Genomic DNA, 27,844 nt, shown 5'->3' on the forward strand with positions numbered 1-27,844 from the left:
GCCTACATGGTGGAAACTAGTTTCATGGCTGCCTCGGGTGGTGGGAATGACTGGAAACAACAATCTATATTTCAACACTGCCCTCTGCTGACCGGAGGCATGAAAGGTTGCTTATATCCAACAACCACAATGTTATCTTTAATGGCTCAGCTTTTGCTTATGGAGGGGAAGAGAAGTCATTCACATATATGGCCAGGGGAGAAGGGAGTATGTTTTCATTCATGGGGGGGGGGGGTGTTAAGGGAAAGGAAATAAAGCTGCTCCCTGCCACTTTGTGACCCCAGCTACTGAGAATCTAGGTTGTTCCATCCTGCGTCGTCCCAACCTGGTTGTTGTTTCTGCTTGATTGGCAGATCGTTAAGGGTTGCTGAGGAATGGCTTTCATATATAGATGAACAATATTATTCGTGTAATGGATAGCTACCATTCATTTCAACAGTTCCAACAGGCATTACAGGAAAAATGAATCTATTTGTTATGGAACCATTATAAGAACAGAAATATCAACAAAATGTCTACCTGTGATAATGTAGCACATAGGTTAATAAGCACTTACTGGTATTTAGCAAGTATTACTATCGTGAAAGATTTTGTTAAGGTTTTTGCCTGCTTTGTTTGAACAAACAAAATGCTTTCTGAGAATGCATGCATATGCCTTTATGTACTTGTATTTTTAAAATTATATGCTGGAGATATGCAGTCTATAATTATTAATTGAAACATCCAACTACTACATATTTCCCCAAGAGCCCCATGTCTTTTGATCCTCTCGGAAAATGTGATTACATTAATATAATATAATATAATATAATAATAATACTATAATATATGTTAGTGTTGTGGAGCTTAAATGAATAACCTTTTAGGTGTGTGTGTGTGTGTGTGTGTGTGTGTCCCCAAGTGTTAACTGCTGAACAATAGGATTGGGGATATTTGGAAAGAACACACACAAGTAAACTAGCACAAATAATCCAACTGTTTTCAAAAAGCAAATTAGAAAGAAAAGATCAAAATAAAAGTTTAAAAACTATTTGAGATTATAATGTCAAATAAAAAAATTGGTAAGAAAATATGTTTTCTAAGCCCAGTAATGCTTCACTAAGAAATTAGCAAAGGTATGTGTCCTTTTCTCCATAAGAACCATCAGTTTTCTTAATCCTGTAACCTAAAATTAAATTAATATGGTTTTCTTAGTGCTTATGAACCACTGTATGCTAAAGTATGATTGATAGGCAGTTTGTGTTCTGTCCATGGCACTGCAAAAACAGTTCCAGTTCTAGCCACTTTTTTTCCCTTTCCTTTTCCATTTCTCTTTCTTTCTTTGTTCTTTTTTTTTCTCCTATGCAGAAGACCATCAAATGAATTGTCACAATACTCGAATGCAAGACACAGAAAAAGATGATAACAATAATGATGAGTATGATAATTACGATGAACTGGTGGCGAAGTCATTGTTAAATCTTGGCAAAATTGCAGAGGATGCAGCGTACAGAGCCAGGACAGAATCAGAAATGAATAGCAATACATCTAATAGCCTGGAAGACGATAGCGACAAAAATGAAAATGTTGGCCGTAAGAGTGAGCTGAGTTTAGATTTAGACAGTGACGTTGTTAGGGAAACTGTGGACTCGCTGAAATTGTTAGCACAAGGACATGGGGTAGTGCTTTCAGAAAACGTTAATGACAGAAATTACGCAGACGGTATGTCTCAGCAAGAGAACAGGAATATGAACTATGGGATGTTGGGGAAGCCTACCAACAATGGGCTTACAGAAAAAATGGTGGAAGAGAGCGACGAAGAAGTATGTCTCAGCAGCCTGGAATGTTTGAGGAACCAATGTTTTGATTTGGCCAGGAAACTCAGCGAGACAAACCCGCAGGAAAGGAATCAACAGCAAAACATGAATTCCCGCCAACATGCCCGGCAAGAAGAAGATTTCCAAGGAAGGACATCTGATAGGAATTATTCTGATATGATGAACTTAATGAGGCTTGAAGAACAGTTGAGCCCCAGATCTAGAACTTTTTCTAGCTGTGCAAAAGAGGACGGGTGTCACGAAAGAGATGACGACACCGCCTCTGTAACTTCAGATAGGTCGGAAGAGGTATTTGATATGACGAAAGGAAACTTAACGCTGCTTGAGAAAGCGATTGCTTTAGAAACAGAAAGAGCAAAAGCCATGAGGGAAAAAATGGCAATGGAAGCTGGAAGGAGGGATAATATGAGATCCTATGAGGAGCAGTCTCCAAGACAGCTTTCTGGAGACGACAGGAAGTCTAAGTCCAGTGACGGCCATGTCAAAAAGCCATATTATGGTAAAGGTAATATTTCTCTCTAATGTATGTTGTATTATGATGAACTATGGGGTGAATCTTAACAAGCCATGCACCTGAATGTGTTTTTTTGCACTCAAAAAATAATTCTAGAAGCACAAGTAGTTCAAAGTAATGCTCTGTGTCTTTAGGTAGAACATTACGTCATGCCAGGAGAAGCAAAGGGAATAAGAGATCATGTTAAAAGAGAGAAGGTTGTCCAGAAATGCTGAATATATTTTATGATTTTAAAACTAAAGGCAAATACATCTTGCATGAATTGACTTATACGTTAAGATTTTGTGCAAGACAGCCAATTAGCTGGGAAATGCATATTTTTATAGACTGGACTGTGTGGGGCATCTTGATTTATAAAATTATAACCAGATGGTGGTTATTGATGAACCCTCTCCCATATAAAATGTAGAGCTGCTTGATAGAAATTGAATAGTATCTGAGTGACCGATAACATGAGATAGGGGCAACGACTGCACATTAATTATCTTTAATAGTAAGGTAATGGAAATCATTTGCTATGCAAGGCATGCTTTGGCCTGGGCTGAGATCAATAGCAATTTCTTTCTTATATGCATTCCACTCCACTGGTTTCATGCCTTTGTGGAAATAGCTAAGGTGCTACCATAACAATTATCCAATATATAAGACCAAAAAAGACAAAACATAAACAATTACCATAACCATGTATTATGTCTAGGTATATACAATGTAAAAATCAACATGCTATTTTTATGAGTCTGCATTCTTGTAAAGTTTCCCAACAGCAGAATACTTTTCACTCCCATTAACTTTAATGGGAGTTGAGGAATCTGAATCATTGGAGGGAGGTGTGAATAACCTAGATGGTTATGGATGATGCTGTGATTTCCAGAGCATCACTTTATTAAATTGTTATTCTGTGTTTTTTAAAAATATTATGAACTTGGTAACAGGGCTGTAAAGTATAATCATGATATTAAAACATTATTTTCAATATATCTGCACAGGAGACTTTTTCTTTCCTTAAGCAAAGTTTGTAAGACAAATAAAAGACCCATATAACCCTCATAAGCTACATAAGTATGATGAAAGCATGAAGCTTTCTTGCAATCCAGTTTTGAGCCACTGTTGTATACCAACACGTGAGTTATTGACTGCGTTTGAGACCGTTCGCCCAATACATTTTTCTGTACATGCAAACTACTGTGGGGCACACACTTGTATGAACAAGTGTAATGTATGGGCAATGAAATCATGGATGTGGCCAGCATCAATTTGTATGACTGGCAAACAGTTTCACCATGGTTGCCGCAATTATGGGAATCGCTTCTGGCATGCTATGCACATTATGCTTGCCCAGGCAAATTAATATCTCAAATTGGTCCGGAATGCTTATTTTTACGGACAAGGAAAAACACACTATCCCATTACGTGCTACAATAAAGTAATGCGTATATACTTCAATATTTTAATCTGTTATTGCAATTAAGGAAAAAAGACAGTCCGTTTTTTAAAAAGAAAATAAAGCACTGTACAAATCAGCAAATAGTTGAGACACCATTCAAGTAAAAATTACAAATGTCCTTATCTTACAGAATATAATATAATATTATAACATGCCCTTAACCAGACCCAATATCATTTAAACATTGCCACCTCAGGGGAAACAGAAGGTGCTTCTGTACCTCTCGGAGTTTGAACGTAAATATAAACAATGATGCTAACAGGAGTCACAAGCGATACCTGGATCTAATGTTGAAAGTTTGGGCAATGTTAACCTCAGACTTGCGGTCCAGACTCAATTCTTTTCAAAGAGCAGGATAAAATAAATAACCATATACCTTCTTTGCTCTACTGTAGGAAAATTAAAAGTGAATGAATGAAGGCTATATCCTTCTAACACCACTCATCATCAAGTACAGGTGATTCCCTCAACTGTGTCTCCTCTTGGGGGAGATGTGGGGTGCACATCTCAGGGAATATACACACACTTTAATGTAGGGAAGAAGATGCATCAAAAGGAATGCCTAACAATTCTGTTTCTGCTGCTTTCCTATGGTGGGTTCCAAAAACATTGCGAGAGGCAATCCTTTCTATAGATATATGCTTTTCCATGTTAGAAAGTATCCGGATGTCTTTGTGTCCCTAACCTCACCGTTGCAAAATTATATCTGATAATATTGCAGTCCCGACTGGACAATTGTATCAAGAGTTGGTAGAGAACAACAACTTTCCCTAAGGCGGTAGGGAAATATTTATGAGGCAGTCATGATGTTAAATTGAATTACCCAAGTGTCAGTATTAAGTTCTCCTTCAATATTTTCTTACACAGTACTAGAGAAAGCTATTTCCATTCCTTGTTTGGACAAATAACCATTTTGATAGTAAAGCTCCATAACAGTAACCTAGAAACAAAGGGAGCCTGCCCCACATTTCTGATTCACTCAGCCTAACTTGTTTCCAGCATTATACTTCTCATTAGTAATACAGTTAAAACATTGTTTTTATGAGTTTCAAATTAAGATGTGAATACTGTATGGTTCAGCCCCATGGGTAGCAATAATTCAGTAATATTCATTGATCTTAGTGATGCCCCCCTCATTTATTATCTAATTAACTAAGATGTGAAGATTTATACTCTTTTGGGTTAACTGTACCTTGTTGCACTTGATTATTGTCATATGAAATAGAAATAACCAACATACTCTGAGAGATAGTCAGCTAATTCATACTAAAAGTAGGCCCATTGAATTCAATGGGTCAGCTCTGAGTTTGACTGATATTGGATATCACCCAGTGCTCTTATTGGCTGGATTCTTTGGACCACAATATAACATATCAGAGTGCTTTATGTAAAGAGTTCCATAAAGCTTTATGTATGCAAATGAATGGTATGGCTGTCAAGAGGTAACATAACTTCAGAGACATAGAGAAAGACATTGATGAGTTCTATTCCCAGCTCCAATACTAATTTCTTTCTGTTTTCTTGGGCTGAATAATCTGCCACAGACATAGTCACCAATATGGGGCATTTTAGTATTTGTGTTGCTTTATAATTTGGTTTAATTTTTGGCAGGGGGTTATTAAATGCATATATTGGTCTTCCTGCTGTCAGGAAGCCCTGTCAACCTAATTAAACTACAACCTTTGGATTTAAACCACTAAGGGTAGGCTTGCACAATTTATGACCTACCAAAGCAAATTCAGTCTCCCCAACCATGTTATGTAGCGTGCCAAATGTATGGCAGCCTTCCTGTCCTGTGCTTTGAAGTTTTTAGGCAAGCGGCAGAAGCAGGAGGATTATTGATACCCTGTTCGTGGGACTCCATAGGTGACTGGCACGCTGCATTATAGAATCCTTGAATTGGAAGCGACCCTCCCTCCAAGTTCAGCTGGTCCAACCCTCTGCAATACCACATCTACCACAAGGTGTGGAAGCACATGAAACTGGCCACTTTAAGTTGCATGTGCACTGGCTCCCATCATGGCAGGCCAGTCATGGGAAACTGCTGCCGTGAGCAAAAGCAGACTGTTTGAAACACCAGTATAAAGCCTTCCTGGAGTGGCACGCTAAATTCCTGCATATGCTTCTCACTTTTATTCTGTGAGCTGGCAGAAAAATCAATGCTCAAATATATAGCAGAGGCCAAATAACCCAGAGTTTCCTGTGCATTGGCTTGAGTTGTGAATCAGTGTATAATATATCAGTAACAAGCACTAATTAGAAACCCCAGTCCTGGAATACAATCTCTTGCTTTAACCTGTGCTTTAAATACTAAAAGGCAAGCACCTTAATTTCTCCAAACTTTGAGCTGTCAAAAAATAATGTTTGATTTGAATCAAGACCTATGAGTTGAATGAGTTGAGTTGAGACAGTTGAATAACAACATTCTGAAGGGAATTAATGTCCTTCCTAATGCCAGGTTCAAACACACAGCACTGATAGATAAATGTTTGGGTTTTTTTTAAAAAAATGAAAACATTGCTTTAAAAGGATGAATTCTAAAATGGTTGAGTTTGGCTGACAGAATCTTATGAGCAATATTGGCTGCATTTGTTTGATACCAGATATGAATTATTCCTAGTACTGTATTTAAAACATTGCAACAGTATAAAAGGATGATGTTCTGATCTGGAGCTTCTGATCAGAATTCACAGGGGTCCTTTCGCCCAACTATCCTGAATCATGTAAACTTTACTGTGTACTGCTGAACTCCGAAGGTTGCTTTGCACCTGACATTTTAGGTGTAAGACATGTTGGTTTTTTAAATATGTGAGTTCCAAAAAAAAAAAAAAAAGTGAATTGTTGTATTAGTTAGGGAGATAGGATTAGCTCTAGCTGCCTGTTTCTGTACACACGGCTTTACTGCCACACAAATTGGAAAAGGGTGCTGAGATGATAGCCCTGATATTTACACAATCATTTATTTTAGGATCATCCCCCTATCTTTTTAGGCATTGCCAATTCTCTTACAGCTGACTTTAGCCTCTGATTCACACAGGCATAACCAAGGAAGGTCACAGGCAATTTTCTTCTATGATTTGAAGTGGTGGAGACGGTTCTCCTCCTTCATACACACTTACTATTTCTCCCTTTAATGGTTGTCAGAGAGGAAAGACAGAAAAAGAGTGAACAGGACCCCCTTTTGGGGAAATGGAAGAGAGGTAGTTCAGTGGTACAGCATCTTTTTTTTACACACAGAAGGTCCCAGGTTCAATCCCTGGTCTCTCCAGGTAGGACTGGAAATGTCCCTGGTCTGAGGTCCTGGAGAGATGCTGCCAGCCAGTGTAGACAGACTAGATGGACCAATGGCCTGGCTTCGTATAAGACAGCTTCCTGTGTCTTATGTCCAGTCTATGTCCAGTCCGTCTCCCTTTCCCTTTTGGTTGTATCTTCCACCCATCATCCCAGTTCCTGCCTCTATAGGCTGAGACAAATGCAAACCAAATTGCTTTTCATGGCACTCAACAGCACAGGGCTGTTGCAGCACTGCAACAAGAACTTTAGGATTGCTACTGAAGCTAACCTATAGCAGGAGGTGGAGAGAAGGGGATCTGAAAGAAGAAAACCAGTGGGGCAAGGAGGTTGAGGGTGAGAATGGCAATTTCAAGGAATTATGACACGTACATTACTCTTCTTACCTGCCTCCCTCTCCTATCACTCTAGTTAGTATTGATGCTCTGCCAGATTCCTTAGAACAGGGAGAGCCAACATGGTGCCCTCAAGAAAGAGTTGGGTACCAACTCCCAACATCCCTAACCATGGGCTGTGCTGACTGACACTGATCAGGGTTAAAGTCCAACGACATCTAAAGAGCTACTTGCCCCTGCCCTAGAATATGGATACAAATCAGAAGTTGAAATTAGCTTGGGAGATAATTAGCCTAGGATAATGGATTGTGTAAATGGAAAGAGCAGGGGTATTTTAGTACAACCCCCCCCCCAATGCATTCAGTAAAAGAATGCTATTGGGGGTTCCAGTTTTAATTCCAATTTCAGCAGTAATTCCACAACATTCTCTGCAAACACACACATAAGCGTAATAAGAAAAATAATTTTCATAGGTTATTACGAAAACAGCAAAATGTGATGCAACTCTTCATTATGAATGTTATGAATATCTAAGTGTTCTAAATATGTGGTGACTTTCACAGGACAATTTAAAAGCAAGTCTTAACTTTTTTTAAAAAAACAAAACTTGTAGTTAATGTTCAGTGGAAAGAAACATCCTTTTCTGTAAGTTCTTATATTCTGTAGCAAACTTTTGAGAAACAGTGTTGTCTGTTTTAGCATGCCATTGAAAAAGAATTAATTTGCATTGCATCTTTGAAGAATTTTGGCAAGGAGCTGGGTCCACTATCATCAGTACTCTGAATTTCTCCCGCATAAGATCTCTAGACTTCAATATATATGAGGAAAATAGTTTTTAAAACAAATTCAAAACAGAGCCAACTTATAGCTAATGCTTGACAGAAGTTATGTTGACAGTGGTGGTGGCTTTGCTGGAAGAAAGTCACCACCATTTAGCCTCCATGAATGGAGGACAGCTGTGACCATAGGAGCCTACGGTACAGAAGAAGGAAGCAGGAGATAAAAATGTTTTCAGTCGTAGATGTGTTTTCTTCCAGTGTTCTTTGAGAACATTTTCCAAAGAGTAACTGAATTCATTAAGTGAACCTTCGTCCATTTGGAAATCTGAAAAGGGAAAACATCATTCACTTGACACATTTGTTGTAAATTATAGATCCCTCAAGAACAGAAAAGAAAGAAAGCAAATGTCCTACCCCTGGGTGTGATGGAACTGGCCATGTAACGGGGCTTTACCCCCATCACCGCAGTTTGTCAGGATGCCCACACAAAGATAGGGTCCCTCCAGAAAGTAAGTCCACATTGTTTCATGGAAACTGGGGATAAAACTCCACACAAATTTTTCTAGCATGCATTAAGAAACTTTTTTTCCCTTCTCTTTTTTTCTCTGTCCCATTTTTCCAGTATGATATGTCTCAATTTAGCAAACTGTTTTCTGTTATATTTGCATTTTTTTCTTTATTTCATCATGTTCACATCTATACTAACCTTTATGCTTGAAGAAAGATGTTTTAAAGCTGTATTCTTTTTATTCTGATAGTATTAGGATATTCGCAAACTGTTGTTTTTCTCTATGCCGCAGGTATTCCCCCCCCCGCCAGAAAAAAACAAAACAGTACTGCTTTTAATTCTGAGTAATTATAGCCATCTTTTGAATAGAGTCTCTCATGTTCAAATAAAGGAGCCGATGTTCCTTCCACTTTGAAAATAGGCAATTGGATTCATTTTTAAATTTTTATATATATACATAATTATTCAAGCAATTAATTCAAATATTTGACCTTTAGAATTGTGGTTGACTTGCAATAATACAGCTCTGCATGGATGTTAGTACAAAAATGCTGCAATTGTATAAGAGGTATGAAGGGAGAAGGAATATGTAAAAAAACAAAAACAGGTGCCGTAATTGTCTGAGATTGTCAGAACTCATCCACCCACCTGCTAAGAAGAATATACTAAACTGATTCTCAGATTTTGTGGGAGGCTTCAAACATTACAAAAACAAGGCTTCTAATCATAGAATCATAGAATTAAGGAGTTGGAAAGGGACCCTGAGGATCACCCAGGCCAACTTCATGCAATGCAGGAATAAGCAGCTGTCCCAGAGATCAAACCTGCAACCGGGTGTTGCGTGTCGAGGTCCCCAAGCTACCCCAATAAAACACAATTCACACGGAATTTTTGTTTAAGGTTTTTGGCTTAATTTTGGCCACAACTTTATTAAAATACAAAAAATGTGAGTGGTTGCTTAGGCATTGGTTGCGACTATCTGATCCCGCACTGGGACAGACTGACATCTGCATGCCCATGAAAGTCAGAAAGGGAAAACATTTTGGGGAGAGTGATGGAGTTGGGTACCATGCCCTCACCTCTCCCCAAATACTCCCAGGGGCTCTTGCGTGGCCCTAGCCCCTTGACAGGGGTTCGGACAAAAGCATGGGGAGCCCCTGGGTTCCTTTAATGGAATTCCCTTGCAGCAGCAGCATTGGAGGGGCAGGCGCCACCAATCCTTACCCCTCCACCAACCAATTCATAAAACCAATGCCTAACCGCAACCTTATAAGTTGTGACGATTTGCTACACGGTAGGCAAAAACCAAATGGCACCAGCCAATCAGCCAAACGGACAAAATTCCTACCAGGCCCCTGCCCCAAAAGCAGACGGCCCCATGTCAGGCATAGCAAGGTCAAAGCGAACAACCCTAAATATAGGGAGGGAGGGCAGGTAATCCGATGCACACAGCGAGAAGAGGAAGCTCAACGTTGCGCACAGGGAATATAAAAATTCTTGGCTGTCAATCAAAAAATGGGAACATCAAATTCTCCCCAATGGCAAGAGGAACCCAATTGCAATGGTGGCCAACTACCTTTACCCGCCCAGCAACAGTGGGGTGTCTTGTAAGACCCCACCGTAACATGTGCTCTCCATGAAGGAGAACACGCTTTATCAGCACCACACTTGTCAGCACTCCGCTCTTACTAACTGAGCTATCCAGTCTTTGCAAGATGGTGGATTTCTAAAAGCTGGGCTACATGTAGATTTGATTCATTGCTTCCCGAACAGCTTAGTTGTCGAACAAATTGGCTCCCGAATGCCGCAAACCCGGAAGTGAGTGTTCCAGTTTGCAAACATTTTTCAGAAGCCGGACGTCCGATGTGGCTTCCACGGCTTCTGATTGAGTGCATGAAGCTCCTGCAGCTAATTGGAAGCCACGCCTTGGTTTTCGAACAGTTTCGAGAGTCGAACGAACTCCCGGAATGGACTAAGTTCAAGAGCCAAGGTACCACTGTATTTGATTTAATATCTACACCCCACTTTTCCATTAAAACAATAGTGGAAGTGGCTTGAAATGAAAAACAACAATAATAAATATAAAACACCAGAAAAACATATATAATATAGTAGTGAGGTCAAGAATTCCCACTAGAATTAAGGGACCTTAGTCATGTTCATTAATTTCAGTGGGTCTCCTCTGTTTAGAACTTAGTCAAATTCCACACAGTGTGAAACTGTCTCAATTCTCCTTAAGGATCACCCCATCGGGTTAGGATGAGGACAGTCATTTTCCACAAAGCAGCTCTTCATATATCTGCCACTGAAAACAATATCGCTATGAGAGTGCTTCTGCATGCTGCCATTACATTGAGAAGTAATTACCATGTGATGTAGTATCATCACATATATGAAGTGAAAAAAGTATTTTTCATTCATGACAATGAAGATTTGGAAAGAGAAGCTGCAAGAAACTTTTGAGTCTTGAAAGCACTTAACTCAGTCTGAAGTTAAAAGTGGTATGAGGGCATCAATGGCAGAGTATTGTCCATTTCATAGTCTCCCTTAAACCTCGGAGAAAGGGAAATCCCTCTTTAAGGAAGCAACACTGCTTCTCAGCTGGTGTGTGAATCGAGCTGATCAAAGGAATTCAATTTCCAGTTTAGCAAGGCCTATAATTTTCTCAAAGACAAATGTTTACTCAGTTCCTCAAAGCGGTTTATCTCCTCCCTCCCCACCAACGTAAATGGTAAACATAAAGCATTTAGAAAACGTTACCAATCAAAGAAGAATATAGCTTTAAACGGTTTGCATGTTCAGTAGTGACAAAAGTGAAAAAGGTGAGATCATCTCTCTCTTTCTATCTATCTCTTTTTTTCCTCCTTACCCTACTCCTGCAGTGCTGGGCTTGTAAAGCATGTTTCAAGAACAGCTTTGAATAGCAGGAAATCCAAAGTGAAGCTTTCACATCTTTAGTACACTGCTAGTAGTGTGGTGATGGTGATGAATGATGGTGGTTGTGACTATTCTTTAAATCAATTATGCACAGGCTTTATTCCTTATGTCCTCTAGGCTTTTGTGTAAGCATTACACATGATTTTTTTTAAAGATTGGTTCCTTTGAAATGTAGCATAATTTTGCACTAGTCGTCCAGCAACAGTGACACAGATGTGAGCATTTTTCATGTTGTACACATGCACACCAATTGGATGCAGCTCAATTTATTTTTAAACGTTAAAAAAAAAGTGAATGTTTGGCACATAATGGTTTTCAGTTCAAGTAAATTATAAGTACTGTCCTATTGTATTGAATCCAGAGACTTTGAGATCTGTAGGATGGGATCCCTGATATTTCAAATCCCACACTGGAAAATAGCAGAGATGCAATTTACAAAGTAGTGTGCTCCCCTATCGCTGAATTGCAGCCCCTCCCCAATGCTTGCTTGGTGGTGGAAAATGACAACCCTTTTTTGTTTAAACCAGACCTTGTTGGTTCCTTTTATTCCTAATTTATCACTCCACCACCCCCTTGACTTTAAAATGTGCTCACATTCTTTGCTTATATTGGTTTCTCCCCCCTCCTTTTTTTCTTCTTCCTTTTTTGGACCCTTTATGATTTATTGACAGCTATAGATTATTATTTTTTTAGCAATTATTCTGATCACAACATGAGTGTAACTGCCATTGAACTTTTAACAAGCGTTAGTCCTACGTAATCAAGGCAGTTGTGGAGCTCGGAACCAATTCCTTAGCTGGGCTTCAAAGATCTTTCTGGTACTGCTTTCAGCACCTCAGAATTCGCACACATTTTATGCAGTTATGGACTCCAGATTCTGGATGCCTGTTTTGTGTACCTAATCAGTTTATTATTGCATATATGCACCTTAAAACTGCTCCAACCTCCAACTCACCACTGTGCTGTTCAGTGCTTTTGCTCAGTGCTTATGTATGCAGCCTCCTGCTTCACTGTCACACCAGAGACACATTAATTGTTAGATAACCTGCCCTCCATAACTCTTAATGTATTAACATCATCCCTATGTTAATGAGTACCACAACACCTCTTTCCTTCACCAGGCTTTTATTGGCTATACCTGTCACGTGTCTATTTTCAGGAATGCTGATCATTAATTAATCTTGCTTTGTACTAAAATGGCTTCCTACAGACTGGGACTTGAAATCTTTTTCTTCTTGTTGTTGTTTCCACACTCTGCTGTTTCCTTTCCTTCTCCTTGTCAAGTTCTTGCCATGCATGAAAACGTTCTTAAGTGTCCTACACCAGGCTGCACAGGCCGAGGCCACGTAAATAGCAACAGGAATTCTCACAGAAGGTAAGATGATGTGCTCACTGAGCTATAATGTAGGTGGATACCATTTCACAGCAACAACACCTCTGAACGTCTCCTGACAAGTGTGTGTGTTTGTGTGCATATGTATGTGTGTGGTGTGTTTGAAGATGCTCTGGGCCTTAACTGAGCAGATGGACTGATGTGCTCAGTCTGATTGTCCTTTACGGCTTATCGTATGAGAGGATTAACTCTGGCGCACAGTTAATTCAAATAATAAGCTATATTTCAAGGCTTGTCACTGTTGGCCAGCATTTGCATTTCCTAAGTGAGAATTGAATATACAAGCTTAAATTCCTTCAGCAGGCTGCAATAGGTATTTTCTATCATTGGGGGAGAGGTCGCTAGCTGCCCTTCCCACAATGCTTCAGGCTGCTTGTAATCATTTCTCACCTGTATTTGAATATGAGTCACCTGCATATCTGGTTGTTTTGAGATACAAAAAAAAGTAGCTGCAACAAATTTCTTTAAATGTTCTGCACTTTAATATTTCAGAGAGCAGCTTCTTAACCATGATACGAATCCTGACACACACAAAAGCCCCTCAGCTCTACTGAAATCTCTTTGCCACCTGATTGAAATATAAAATGGCACTTCTGGAGAATATCACCAATGATACTAAAATAAGGTGTATCTAATCAGAACCAGGACAGTTTCTTTATACCATGTTAGCCTACTAACTTTTTGTTGTTGTTAATGAAGTGTTGTGGATTCCAGTGCATTGCAAATAACAAATTGTGTAGAACTGGAAATTATTAATTAATTAATTAATTAATTGATTAATTAAATTTCTATACACAGATAGTAAAGTCTTCTCGTATAAGGACTAAAACAGCAGGATTGTTTTCAAATTATCTTAAAATCCACAGGAAGTTGTTTTCTTTTTAATTTGCTTTTGGAGATGGTCCCATTCAAAGCTACAGAAGATAAAAGGATTGGATCCAGACGTAGAATCCCACATAAGTGGGGATAAGCCCCACTGAATTCAGTAAGACTAACTTCTGAGTAGACATGGATTGTGGTGACCTTCACTTCTATTGAAATCAATGGGACTTCATTTATGTATGATTGCTTTTATACTAAACTCTTCCTCCAGCAGGGTAGCTCACAACATAGAATATACAATAGCAGCTAAAATATATTTTTTTTTAAAAAAATTGAAAATAAAAACATTTTAAACCCAACTCAGCAGCAATAAATAATATAACTGGCTCCAGAGTCAACATCAACCAAAAACCTGAAGGCCTAGACAAACCTGCCCTTAAATATAGCTAATGTGAAGGGCAACCAAATTTCATTTTAGTTATTGCTGACTTTTCACATTGATTTCAATGTAAACGAAGTTCAACTAGCTTACTCTGGATCCAAACCACTGTAATTGAGCCCAAGAAGTTAAAAACAAATATATCAGGAATCACAACTAAAGCACCCATGACAGATGGCCATCCAAACTCTGCTTTAAAACTTCCAATGAAGGAGAGTCCACCACCTTAAATGAAACTGTAAAAAATATTGACCCTGCTTAATGTCCATGGCTTTGACAAAAGCACTGGGGAAAGCTGTAGGATTATTAAAACACCATGTCTCAGATCCATGGCTTTTGAGACATCAAGGAGTGCTGTTTGGCACCCCTCTTTCTGTTTGCATTATTTGATTCTCCATTCCTGGCCCCCTCTGCCATGCTCCCTAAAAGATATCTACTTTGAGAATGGGTGTTGCTGGTTAGCAATAGTAATCTCTTGCTAAGAGGCATGGAGGATGTCTGAATGAATGAACTCCAGTGGTCATGTCACCTCAGTGCATGCCATGTAATCCATGGAAGAGTTTAGGAAACATTGTCTACTGTATCGTGTCTTCTCTTAAACATTTCTATGGCTTTATGATTTATTTTTCCCCTATAGAAAGGGGAATGACTTTCTAGATTTCAGGAAGATTCAGAGTGAAGTTCTGTTCAGAATTCTGCCGTAGAGTGTATTGATTTCCTCTGTAGAAATTTTGAAATCAGATAAGCATATTGCAAACTATGACCAGATAAACAACTTTTCCTTTACCTCGTCATAATGTTCATATATATGCTACTACCAGTGTGTTGTTTATTTTTCTCATAAACTGTTTTCTAGCAGAAGCAGAACTGTCATTATATGCTCAGCTCCATAGCTCCTGTATCCTCATGATTCTGGGTTCTTTCCAAGGCAGCTTTCCATCCATTTCAACAGCAAGCAATATCTTCACTTATAGGCTAAATTCTATTTTGATTTACGATTGGCACAGCTTCATTTTGCAGGTCAGCCCTAACCATCTTTACCAGTTGTAAGTCCTGAATTCAGCAAAGCTTATGTTCAAATAAGCAGCTTCAGGGTTGCAGCCTTCATTTCAAAGCAAAACAATGATTGTGTAATGTGTTAACCTGCGCAATTTGGCCTACACGTCATTGCCACTGAAATACCAGTGTAGTGATATAAATAACAAAGTTTTCCAAATACTTGTTGGCAATCCTGCCCGACAGTATTGCAAAGTGGAATTTTCAGATTTTCATTCTGTTTGCCTGGCAGTAGTGTTCTCCTGCACATTTACCAGAACACGAAACTAAAGCATAACTTGTGACCTATCAAGCTGATTGCAGCTCACCAGCTATTTATGGTGGTTAATCAACAGCTCGTTCAACTTTTATTTTTTGCAGAAATTGTAGAACGGCTGAACGGTAATATTCAAGTACCTGGCTGGCATGCCGCAATATGTAGCTTGGAAAGTGTGTTTGGCTTGGTGGGTCACACGTTTCACAGAACTTTTCTTATGTACAGTGGGATAGGAAGTTATTTTATTTTTTAATGATGTCAGCCCTGTGTCTTTAAAGGCTAGAGTTGTGCATCGAAGAGGAGTAACGCAGGGCATCAAAAAGTAGATTATTTTGTTCCTGGCAAGCTTCCTCCTTATATTTACTAAGAAGGGCTCTATGAAGCTATTCAGGACACGACAATTACATTTTCTTTCTGTAATTGCAGCCTCTCGGGATGTCCTATTGCTGCAGCAGAGAAACTGGCTAAAGCTCAAGAGAAGCATCAGAGCTGTGATGCATCCAAATCAAACCAGGCATCAGATCGTGTCTTGAGGTATTAAGAGTTGCTCTAACACTTAATAGCGTATACCAGATTAATTGCATAATAAGTTAGCCTGAGCACTAAAAAAAAAGAAAGAAAAAGTATACGACCCTTGAAGAAGTGTTTAGAATTAGGGCTTCTGGATCCTGTTCTCAGCATTTATCTGCCTACCAATATACCCTGGGGGTGGGTGGGTTAATGTTTTTTTGGCAAATATCAATAAAGCTGAAAAGCTCATTTTTGTCTTAGGCATTGTTTGGTGTAAAGCTGCCTGCTGGAGTTCTGAAACTAAGAACAGTGTGAAAAAAAGTTGATATCTTTGGGAAATAAACTAATATTTACCGGTAAGTCTTGTTTTTTCCAGCAGGCGTTTACTAGTAAATATCAGTTTAAATGAAAACCAGAAGCCCTATTTTTTCAAAATTTTAGTTTGCCAGTATGGATTTCTAATTCAAAAGTATTTTCATTCTTAGATTTAACAATGAAAACCACCCACTGAGGTTTAGTTGGCTTCTTATTCTCTCTAAAAAGAATGATAAAGTTACACCATCATATGGCTTACAGTTTTATTGCTGCCAATAATTCATGATTCATCTCATTCCTCAGGAATACAGTTTCTAGGTTGTCCTGTGCAGAACCTATAAGCATTTCCTTGAAGCAGTTACCTTTCTTGGGAATCTTGAGAGTCAGGATCCTAAGGCTATGTCCTGTGCTGTGTAGGTCACCCAACTGCTGTAATATTTTCTAATTAAATGCATATGTGTAGATGTACACAGCATTCCCTCGGAAAAAAGAGAGAGTTTTCCTATGTTTTCTGTCAGGAAACTAGTTCGTTATAAACATTAACAGAATGGCTTCACTTGAAGGTATAGATTTAGATTTTGCTTTCCTCTCTCACAGTGACGTGTCTAATGACCATTTTTAGTGGCCTCATGATACTGGATCATCTGAAAAAAAATCCAGCCAAAACTCAAGCTCAAAGCTGAGGGTTTGGTCAAAACATGTTGGGCTATTTTGGATTCATTTCCACATGCATTTACGACTTACAGTGATGTCAAAAGCAAACCCACAAACATGATGTCTGAAGCTACGTTTAGAGTGCCCTCAGATCTCTCATTAATCCAATGGCAATGCAAATCCAGTGGCAAAGACATTTTAATAGTATCGTCCATACACAAAAGAAATCAGGAATCGTGTTTTGGCCTAGAAATCTTGTGGTGGTTTTACTACTAATGATGTTTCTAATCTTCATTCAAATGGTATTTGAAAATGCACTTAGTACTGCCCTGGAACTGCAGGTTTTGTTGCAAATCACTCCATAATCTGGAAGACTGAAAATGCAAAGCACGGGAAAATTTGCTAATAGTGAATGCCACTATTTGAAAGCCAAACACTACAGAGTTTCCCTGGTATTATTTTTTCCTGGCTTCTTCTACAGTCTAAAAATAGGGGGGGGGGGGAGAAGGATAGTTAAATTAGGCGCAGAAATCACATATGTATCAGTGTGCTTTCTCCATGCCATTAGAAAAACAAGATAATTTTTCCAAAGAAGAAGCATGGCTGATTTTGTTCATCATTCAGAAATACGATGTGAGTTTACAGATTTAGGGTTTGGTGTTCCACATGCTCTTCCACTTCAGAAACAATTTTGGGGGGAAACTCCTTTGTTGATCAAAACAACAGTACCACAGATAAGACTCTTCTGTGGCAGCTGCCAAGAGGAACAGAACAAAGCTGGTGTAGCCTTGCCATTGCTTTCGAACCAGAATTTCTTTAGTGCAAAGTCAAATGCCATGCAAAGGAAGCTTCTTATAAGAAGCAGCACCTGAGCTTTTGACAGATTCCTCAAATAGATGTTTTGGCACTTTTGCTTTTGCCGCTGGGACTGTCGTGCCTTTCAGATCTTGATAGGTGATCTGAGTTACATTGTCACCTCAGATTTGACTTCTCCGCTGCCTTTCTCCTGTAAGAGCTCCTAAGATGAAAACTCTGAAGCTCGCCCTGTGATATTTGTGCTGGCTAAGCACGTATTGACTGCTGTTATTACCTTCAACTTGATTTCAAACAGAGTAACCCATAAGAAGCGCCTAAGTTTTGGGGGGTTGGGTTTTTTGTGGTTTTTTTTGCTGCACACCTTGACCTAAAGATGTCTCCTAGCAGCAACAACATGCATCCAGAACTGAAGCCAGGTTACTTAGGATTTCCCACAGAGGTGGTGCTTTCTGGGGAAATTTCCCTTTTGTAGTGCAAGTGGAGTAGGATACATTTTTAAAAGTCTTTTGAGAAGAAATCTGATTTACAGAATATGTGATCCAGTGTACAATTAGCACTTGTTTTGACGGCACAGTATATGAATTCTATTTTCATAGTTTAAAGCAGCTTTTTGCTTTAGTGATCTTGGTTCTGTGTTTGCAGAACACTGTTGGGCTCTGTTCTCTCAGAAGTAATTTTCCACCCCAGCACGTGAAATAAAATCAAAGTGGATGAGTAATAAAATCTTATTTATACATACATATCTTTTACCTAAATTCCAACGAAATAATACTTTGGAAGTCTAAAAGTTTATGGTTATGTGACATTTCTCACATTCACTTTGAGAGGCACAAAGCCATCTTATTAAACGAACTAATACGTATTTGAGCTCCCATCCATGATAGTGCAGTTGAGGCTTTCTTTTAACAAATGTACAGTCATGCATTGGAGCAAATCTGCCATCTGTATTTTATTTCAGCTTAGAAGGGTTTTTACACACACACACACACACACACACACACGATGTTTTTAAATTTTGCATTGTTATATATTTGCCATTTTATGATTGCAGTGGGGAAGCACTTGAAAATGACATTGCCACACTTATCAGGGATGAGTTTGTCCCACCACCCCTCACCTTTGAAGAGACGTGAGTTGGTCTCTTCCGGGGGAGGGGTTGTGGGAAGCTTCTAATTTTATACACAGTATTACACGCCATGATTTGTTGCAATAATGAGTTCCCAGCAATGCTAAGGTCAACAGCAGTTGAAATAAGACCATAGATATTGCAAAGAAACAGCAAAATAGTCAAATCACAGAACTTTAAAAAGGTCTGTTTGATCTCACCACACAAGCCTGCCAATATGGCATTTCCCTTTTCTTAATGGTAGGTGAGAAAAAAGTATGTGTAAAGGAGGCATGTCAACCATTATGCCCTCTTGGGGAGCTGAAAAGACTGATGGTGCCAGCACTAACCAGTTCAAAATTTTAGTGATGTTAAATGTCGGGCCAGTGGCAGTATAGTTCAATGAGCAGACTTCAGGAGGTTGGTGGACGCACTAGATATCAAAGCACATGTGGACTCATTGCCCACACCTTGATCATCCTAGATTTAGAAATTATTCTGGGGGCAGGTAGGCCCTGGAATTGCTATTGCTCCAAAACTTATATGCACATGTAATATGCTCAGGTAACTTTTGCTATCTCCTTGCAGAGCTGCTGTAATTATGCTCCTCCCCTTATTGCCTCATATAGCAAGGGAACATATCTCTGTGTGAACATATCTCTGTGTGTGTGGTGTTGTTGTTGTTGTTGGTGGTGGTTTAATAGGACCATTTCCCTATTTCTTTTGCTATTAGCCACATGTGGCGTAATTATAATTTGTTTTCTCTGGGCTTTTGTTGAAGGAAGGTGTCCTGCTAAAACACAACTTAAGCGCTTAAATAAATACATAAATAAATGCATTGCTGCTGCTTGTGTGCAGTAAACAAACTGTAAGAAGTGTTACTATCAAGGCTTCAAATTGTGTACTATCTGTCTAACACACTGTACGTGTTTGTTTTTGTTTAATTTCTAGGCCCATGTGTTTTGTTAAGCAGCTGGAGATCCCTCAGTATGGCTACAGAAACAATGTCCCCACCACAACGCCCCGCTCCAACTTGGCCAAGGAACTAGAGAAATACTCTAAGACTACGTTTGAATATAACAGTTATGACAACCATGCATATGGCAAGAGAGCCATAGCTCCCAAGGTGCAATCAAGGGATATTTCTCCCAAAGGATATGATGGTATGAGGTGCACACTCTTTAATCATCAGAAACCAATCTGCATCTAACAATGGTGTGGGTTATGCAGACCGCATCTGAGTATTGTATATGTTCATGCCCATGTAATAGAGCGGAAGTCTATTTATCTCACCTGCCTGCTTGGTAGTAATAAAAATGGTATGGTTTCTGCCTTTTTCTATGTCAGAAATTGCAGCCTTGAGACTCACAACTGCTTCTGCTTCTGCGGCCCGATCCGTTAGGCCGAAAAAGTTGAGGCACAGGTCAATATCACTTGGTCCTTAATTACACAAGGTTGACATAATTGGCCAACAGTAGGTAGGTTGCAGAAAAGCAACAAGAATAAGGATGTGTTTTTGTTTTGTTTGTTTTTAAAGCAGATAAGCAGACTTCTGCTATATTAAGGGAATTCTATTCATTTGATGATGGTGTTGCCTGGAACTTTTCATGAAAGCATGTCAAAAACTTTATATCATGCTGGATTCTGGATTGCTTTGTTTTCCCCCTCCCCAAATAATGTCTAATGATTGAGTTTGGTGGGTTATTGTTATTAAGTTTGCAATACAAATGGGCAGTGGCCCCAGGCCATGTGGTTTAGCATCCATTTTAATGTCTAGGAGAGCCAGAATTATGGCTTATGTAATGCTTTGCTAACTCACAAGGATAATGTGCTTGCTCTCTGAGGTTTGAGAAATGGAAATGTGTTGAACTTAGCTGCAGTTCCAACACCTTTTGTTAGTCATGTTAATTATGGCCCTAATATATTACCAAATTCTTGATGGGGGTTTTTTTGGGCTGAAGGAGGGTAGTGCTGGAAAACCTGTAATTATTATATATCACCTGATTCTGCTGATGACTCTACTTTGGCAGGGGGCGGTGGGGGGGTGTAATGATTGTGGAATATAGATTAGCACCGAGACTTCACATGATTACTAGACCTTTGTGTGCAGAAGGAGGGAGGGGAGATGTGTGCCATGTTTTCACTTCTGTTTTTTAATATACAACATGTCAGTGTAAAACAATCTGGTTTCTAGCAGTGAAGAAGAGGTACAGTAATGTCCAAGTGACAATCTTAACCATAGTCCAAACAAATCCACAATAGACCTAATATCTTGGAACAGACATAGAGTGAGATCGGTGTGAAAAGTAGTGAAAGATAAATGAACTGGAGAATGCTCGCATCGTTTTGTTGCGAGGCAACCTTCAAGGTATAAGGTTTTGTAGAAAAAGGGGGTTGTAAATTCTTTAAATAAAGCAAGAGACTTCTGTTGCCTGTTTAAGCATGCCAGCAGTATTTAGAATAACAGATGACGCTTTGAGCAATCCTGTGTTTGGACTGTAATGAAATTCTGTGTAGACAAAGTGGGAGGTGTGCAGTCTGCCCAGCTTTCTAGGTGCATCATGGTGAAGAGGGCTTAAGTCTGGGACCTGTTTGTATGGTAATTCTGCATCCCTTCCCACCCACAGCCAATCCTGACATAATTTAGATTATAGTTCACGCTATACCTGGAGCAGCACTGTGTTGGAATACAGAGCACTCCCTATCCAGCTGCTCACAACACAAGGTGCCCAGCAAAAGGGGTCACCAGACAGGTGTCAGCATGTGTGAGTCTTGCCAAGATCCTGAGGCCTTGTCAACTGTGTGAGAATGCCAGGTGTCGATGCCGATACGCATATTTAGACTCCACAACAAAATTCTGTGGTAGTGTTGTTTTTGTATGTAACAAACATAGATAACGATATCAGGTTCCATTTGCTGGACTGATTAGTACAGTGCTCTCTTGTTATTGGACAATAACTTAATTTATCTTTATTTGGGGGAAGACATGAAACGCAGGTATGAGACACATACACACCCATCTTCTGAGTTCTTTTTTATTCTAAAAAAACAAACAAAGGATGAGTATATAGTGAAAAACAAGTCTACAAAGTCTGTTATCTGACACACTATGGTAATGCCTCACGCAAACCCAGTAATGGATTTCATTTGCAGAAGCAGGGCAATAAATGGCAGCCTAGCCATGATTTTACTTTCTCATGTCAATTTATACACAAATTTCATAAAACCGGTACGAAAGAGTTTTTCAGGAACTAGTGGGGTTTTGAAAGGGATTACAGCTATTGTGTGTATGCATTGAAGCCTTCACACACAAGAATTGGCATGGATTATGTCTTCATAGTTTGTATAAATTAAAGTGTAGTAAGGACCAAGGAATTACCCTTTTAGGACCTCAATTCACTAAAGAACTTAAGCATTCTTAGGGGAGGCCAGAAGCCTAAGAACGTGCTTAAGGTGTAGGCTTATTCCGTGAGGATTTGTTGAACTGGATTGTCAGTGATGGAGAACATCTAAATGGGGCTTATCTGCACTGTGCAAGGTGAGAGAACATTTTATTAATAAGTATGAACTGAAGTTGGCCTGTATTGTATGTGAGGCATAAAAAGGTGTTGTGATGGTTACTACAGTAGTTGTATTGATGTTAATGTTGAAAGTATAAAGTGGCTAATAGGGGCCATCCAAGACGTTTTGCTGCCTGAGGCAGAGCAGCAAATGGTGGCACTCTTAAAGTCAAGGTGCATAGTAACCAAGACTGGCCAAATTATTTTGGCACATGATGCAGAAAATATCACAAGCATCTCTCCCTAGCAATAAAATAAAATAAAATAAAAATGACAATAAATTAATTATTTTCTGCCCTTTTGTGACAGCCGAACTCAGTCACCTGAGCCAGCCACCTCACTCTGCCTAATGGTACGGTCAACCCTCAATGTAAGGATTTGTATCCAACAAAGTCTTTGAACATGACAAATGGCTTCTGCTCACGCAGTGGAACTTTCCCTCCCCTTACACAGATCCACCCGAAACTTGCTCTCGAAGGTTAGGAAGAGCAGATTGGGCAGGAGAGGGGAGAGGGAGAAGAAATTCTGTTGCATGTACAGTATTTGTTCTGCTCATGCAGTTATACTGTTAGATGCAACCTTCAGTCCTGACACAAATTTCTTCTCTTATCTGTTCACTTGTATTTAGAATTAAGCAAGAAAAGAAGATCACTGGATGAGAATAGCTATAATTCCACCAAAACACAGCCTAGTTAGGCAGAAGTACCTGGATTTAATCCAACCAATGTTGTGATTGCCCTGCTGGTGCTACTAATAAGTGGTCTATTATGCTTCAGCAGCAAGCTAGTATATAATACAGAAGTAAGCTTTTCCTGGCCCAGGGAACTTACATTTGACCAGTTCTGTACAACTTATAAATAGATATGATTGTGATAGTCATATCCTTATCACCCCTTCTCCTGATATTTTGTTTAAAAATATGTGCTTAGCCAGTTCCTCATCACATCACTCTAGGATGGGTTACAACGTAATTGAAAACTACAACAATTTGAAACAATTATGAGACAATAAAAACAGAACTCTAAAATTCAGTCATGGTTCAGACACAAACTGAAGCAATGGCCAACTTGCCATAACTGTACTTAACAACCCATAAATGTCTGGGCAAATAAACAGGTCTCTGTCTGGTGCCAAAATGCCATAAGGCAGACATGTTTCCAGGGAAGGGACAGTCTACAACTGGGGAAGGTGTCAACACAGAGAATGCATTTGTTTTCAAGTCTCAAGCAAGCAACAAAAGGGGTTTATTGAGGTCCGGCTGGAGCTTTATGGTTGATGATGGGCTGTGTTCAACTTGGCAGATCATAGGTTGTGCAATAGAAACAAATAAGAGACTGGATGCAGAGAAGTTAGAGGTTTAATAATAAGGAAATGAGGAATGACTTGGGGAAAGTCAAAAGGAGTAGAAGAAACAAGTGTTTTTCAGAATAAGATTTGTGCTGACATTCAAATTAATTGTGCTTCCTTTTCAACCTCAGTTTTTTTCCTTTGTACATTCTTACTATTGTACACAAAACATTTGTTCTGTCCCCATGATATTGTGTCATGTGTGCTTGTAGCAAGCAGATGTATTTGACTATATAGATAATACACCAATGGATCTCTGTAGAGTTGGTGGCGTATTGATTGTTGAATTGTAATTTCTCATTATGTTGATGTCGGAGATGGAAAAAGAAATATGGTCTAAAGTATTTTTGTAGTGTATGAGGTGAACCTGAGTTTTCTCCTCTTCAGACATTCCCCAACACTTCCCCCATAGCATTCATATTGTCAACAAATTATATATTGAGCCATATTGATTATTTCAGTATTACAGGGACAAATAATGGGTGAAGCTGTTCTCTGAATAGACAATGTTGTCTAAATATCTGTGATTATTTTAGTATCTGGAAATTAAACATCAGTTTATGGTGCCAGATGATTAAAAATGAAAATTGAGCAAAGGGTTTGGCATATTAACTGAGGAATGTTTGAACTTTTGTTAATATCGAGCCATAGCTTGTGTCAAAGATCATCATAAAAAAAAATTCCGGTGACCAATGCGTGCTCAGAACATAAAGTAGTTACTGTAAGAAGGGTTCTTTTAAAAAAATAAATAAATAAATGATATTGGTATAGCATGCAAAAAGGCACACAACTTAGATGCCTAAAATCAAATGGTTTGAATCGCCATGACCACTTCTAAAACAGAGAGACTGCCTGGGCCAGTGAAGCTTAGGATCTGTTTATGCATAGACTTTTGTGGGACCCAGACATTGCTTTGAAACTCCCATCCTTCCCTCCATCTGCACCATGCAAAACTAGATGTTGATATGGAAGTTTTGTGAAAAGGCTCTTCGGGACAGACAAAAGACAGCACTTCTTCACACAGGGCATAGCTAAACTATTAGATTTGCTCTCACAAGAGGTAGTGATGGCCACAAACCTGGATAGCTTTAGAAGATGCATAGACCAAGTGTGTAGAGGTCCTTACTTGTGAGCTTCCTGTGAGGAAAGAATGATGGAGTAGATGGTCCTTTAGCCTGATCCAGTACCTTTCCCTTCCGTTCTTGTCTCCTGAGGCGTTTAGAAATTAAATAGTCATTGCAATTGGCAGGGGTAGGGGCTGGGTTTAGATCAAAACCATAGAACCGGGCTAGGAAATTTTACCCCTTAACGCTGTGCCACTTTCCTGATTATATTCTTGCCCCAATACCATCTATTTGCCCCACAGGTAAAAGTTTCAGATACCATGGTTTTTGACATTACATCTGAACCAGCCTTTGTATATTAGACGCTGTCAAAAAAAATATTATGCCAAGACATAATAGCTTTTAATATTACATAAACAGTTGGCTGGGTAGGTGAGGAAGGAATTCCAATAGTTCCAGGTTCAGCTCATGAGGGGATGCCTTCTTAATGTACTGTTTAGGTAGCAACACTTTCAAAGGCAACACAGAGGAGATCAGGCATATTATCTTCTCAGTGAGCTTCTTTTCTGTCAGGCCCCCCCAGAAAATAGTGTGAATTAGGAGCTTTGTGCAAGTTCTCCCGTTTTCCTGGGGCAGTGCATTCCTTCTCCTCCTGCCAACAGTTAACAGAGGGTGTGTGTGTGTGTGGTTTTTGTTTTTTTAAAAGCCCTCCTTATAGTGCATTGTGCACATTTTGCTTGCTATAAAACTGATCTGAGTGTCACTGCAGAATACTCTGGAGATTATCACTCTGCTTCTTTTCAGTATCACATCCAGGTTTCTTGTGCAAAAGAAGCCACACTCAAATATCATAAAATTATCAGGAGCGGCTCCTTTACACACACACACACACACCTTGGGTTTCCCCCTCCCTTAATAGTCTTTGCAGTTCCTTTCGAACACCATTCTCTGCAGATTGCATTGCTTTTTTACATGTACGTACATAAGTGCCAGCCCTTTTGAGTCATCCTTGTCATATTTCCTTCCCACAGCAAAACGTTACTGTAAGAACTCCAGCCCAACTAGCAGCACAACAAGCAGTTATGCCCCTAGCAGCAGCAGCAATATGAGCTGTGGAGGAGGCAGCAGCGCCAGCAGTACCTGCAGCAAGAGCAGCTTTGACTATACCCATGACATGGAAGCAGCGCACATGGCTGCTACTGCTATACTGAACCTTTCCACTCGTTGCAGGGAGATGCCTCAGAACCTCTCCACTAAACCTCAGGATCTCTGTTCCAGGGTAAAAACAAACAAACCTGTGCCTCTATATCTCTATGTATATTTGTTTGTCGAATGGGGAAATGCATAACGCTTTATTGTCTGCACTGGCATCATACTAATCATCTATGATAAATACAGCAAGAGCTTCCAAGGATGCTTAATCTTGTTCTCCATATAAATTCTAGCAGTGACATCTTGCAGCTTTGCTATGGTAGTCCAGCAGCAACCATCTGATATGATCTAGCTCAGAATACAGTGTTTAAAAAACAGGGTGGAAACGAATAAAAAGCCTGCTGTTATTGTTAAATGTTTCCTTAACTGGTGAGGTCTGCGGAGACTACAAAGGTTATGTCAGCTGAATTCACTGAACAGTCTGTGCTATAGCTTTAATGTGCTTATTGGTGTATTTATTTATTTATTACTTAAATTATAATTTGGCAATGGATTTGTTTTGCATGGCAAGTACGAGTGGTTTGGCACAGCAGAATTAGACTCCTGAGTAGGCCTACTTTTATAATGTGTGTACAAATAAACATTAGCAGGGCAGTAGGAAGATTAGTGACTTCACCTCACAACTTCAAACTTCAACCATACTCCATCTTGTATGTTGCGCGTTTGTTTTGTGTGGTGCTTGTGTCTCCCTGGAAACTGCTACGTCCAGTGATAAATATTCACTTAACAGTGTCTTGAACATATTGAAAAATCTGGCCTAAGATCATACAGATTTATGCTTAGAAATTAAGAAATGTGTCTTGAAATGCATGTTTGGGTTTAAAGGTGGGCCCTGAATCTGAAAAGGTTGAAGACTTGCTGAAGGTAGATGTTCCATTTCCATGGAAAATCTGTGACTACCCACTTTTTAAAAAAATATAATTAAGTACATTTATTTACAGCTTAATATTTCAAAAAACTTTAAGCCATGACCTAAATTTTTGGAAGTAATGGAAAACATTTTAAAAATACATTCCTTTGTTTTCATGCATTAGTGTTTTGATGTTGTTTAAAAACTGTTGTTTCCAACCCTGACCCTAAGGAACATTCTATGTTAGCAACTAAGGCTTGTTTTCCACATTCTTTGGTGTGGGACTTGAAAATAGCTTTCTGATTTCTCACTTCTGAGAATCTCCCCATGGTGGTACTTGAGATCTGAGGGTTCTGCCCATGTTGAATGACACATCAGTAGTGGGGACTCGGAATTACTGCTGTTAGTCCTGTTGCTAATAAGCATGCAAACTCAGGTAGCCCCAAATACCAACTGTTTCCTATTGGAAGTTGGGGAGGAGAAAAGAGATCTATACTTAGCTAGCCTTCCCAACAACATGAGGAGCTAACGCACCCCTACTGACTAATCGAAAGGCCTGTTTTGCTCGTGTATCTGTACACAAAGATGGGAACTAGCTAGTCAGAACCACACTTCTTACACAGAGCTAGGCATGGAGGAGAAATCTGCCAAACCTGTACTCCAAAGCAGACTCACCTGATTCGATCCGGGAGAATCAACATATCTGGATCATGCGTCCAGCTTGGAATCCACAATCCTTTATGAGGGGCGACTGAGGGCTGCTCTTCTAAAAATGATTTTTGCCCTTTAAAACTGGGTTGAAAATAATAATGTTTATCTA

At 39.3% G+C, this 27,844-nt stretch overlaps 1 protein-coding gene across 17 annotated transcripts in view; it reads left to right on the forward strand.

The window, feature by feature from the left end:
• MYT1L (myelin transcription factor 1 like) overlaps window positions 1-27,844 on the forward strand; it is a 286,624-nt gene that overhangs the window by 213,760 nt on the left and 45,020 nt on the right. For 10 of the 17 annotated variants that reach the window (XM_083431460.1, XM_083431450.1, XM_083431459.1 and 7 more), the window contains 6 exons: window positions 1,348-2,322; window positions 8,555-8,689; window positions 12,910-13,000; window positions 16,018-16,125; window positions 19,943-20,154; window positions 25,994-26,241. In XM_083431460.1, coding sequence (XP_083287586.1) covers window positions 1,348-2,322; window positions 8,555-8,689; window positions 12,910-13,000; window positions 16,018-16,125; window positions 19,943-20,154; window positions 25,994-26,241 — 1,769 coding nt within the window. The remainder of the gene's footprint in view (window positions 1-1,347; window positions 2,323-8,554; window positions 8,690-12,909; window positions 13,001-16,017; window positions 16,126-19,942; window positions 20,155-25,993; window positions 26,242-27,844) is intronic. The other 7 variants (XM_083431462.1, XM_083431455.1, XM_083431465.1 and 4 more) reach the window with 5 other exon arrangements.

Source organism: Podarcis tiliguerta (genome assembly GCF_965153285.1).
Source record: "Podarcis tiliguerta genome assembly, chromosome: 3".
In the NCBI taxonomy this organism is placed as follows: domain Eukaryota; kingdom Metazoa; phylum Chordata; class Lepidosauria; order Squamata; family Lacertidae; genus Podarcis; species Podarcis tiliguerta.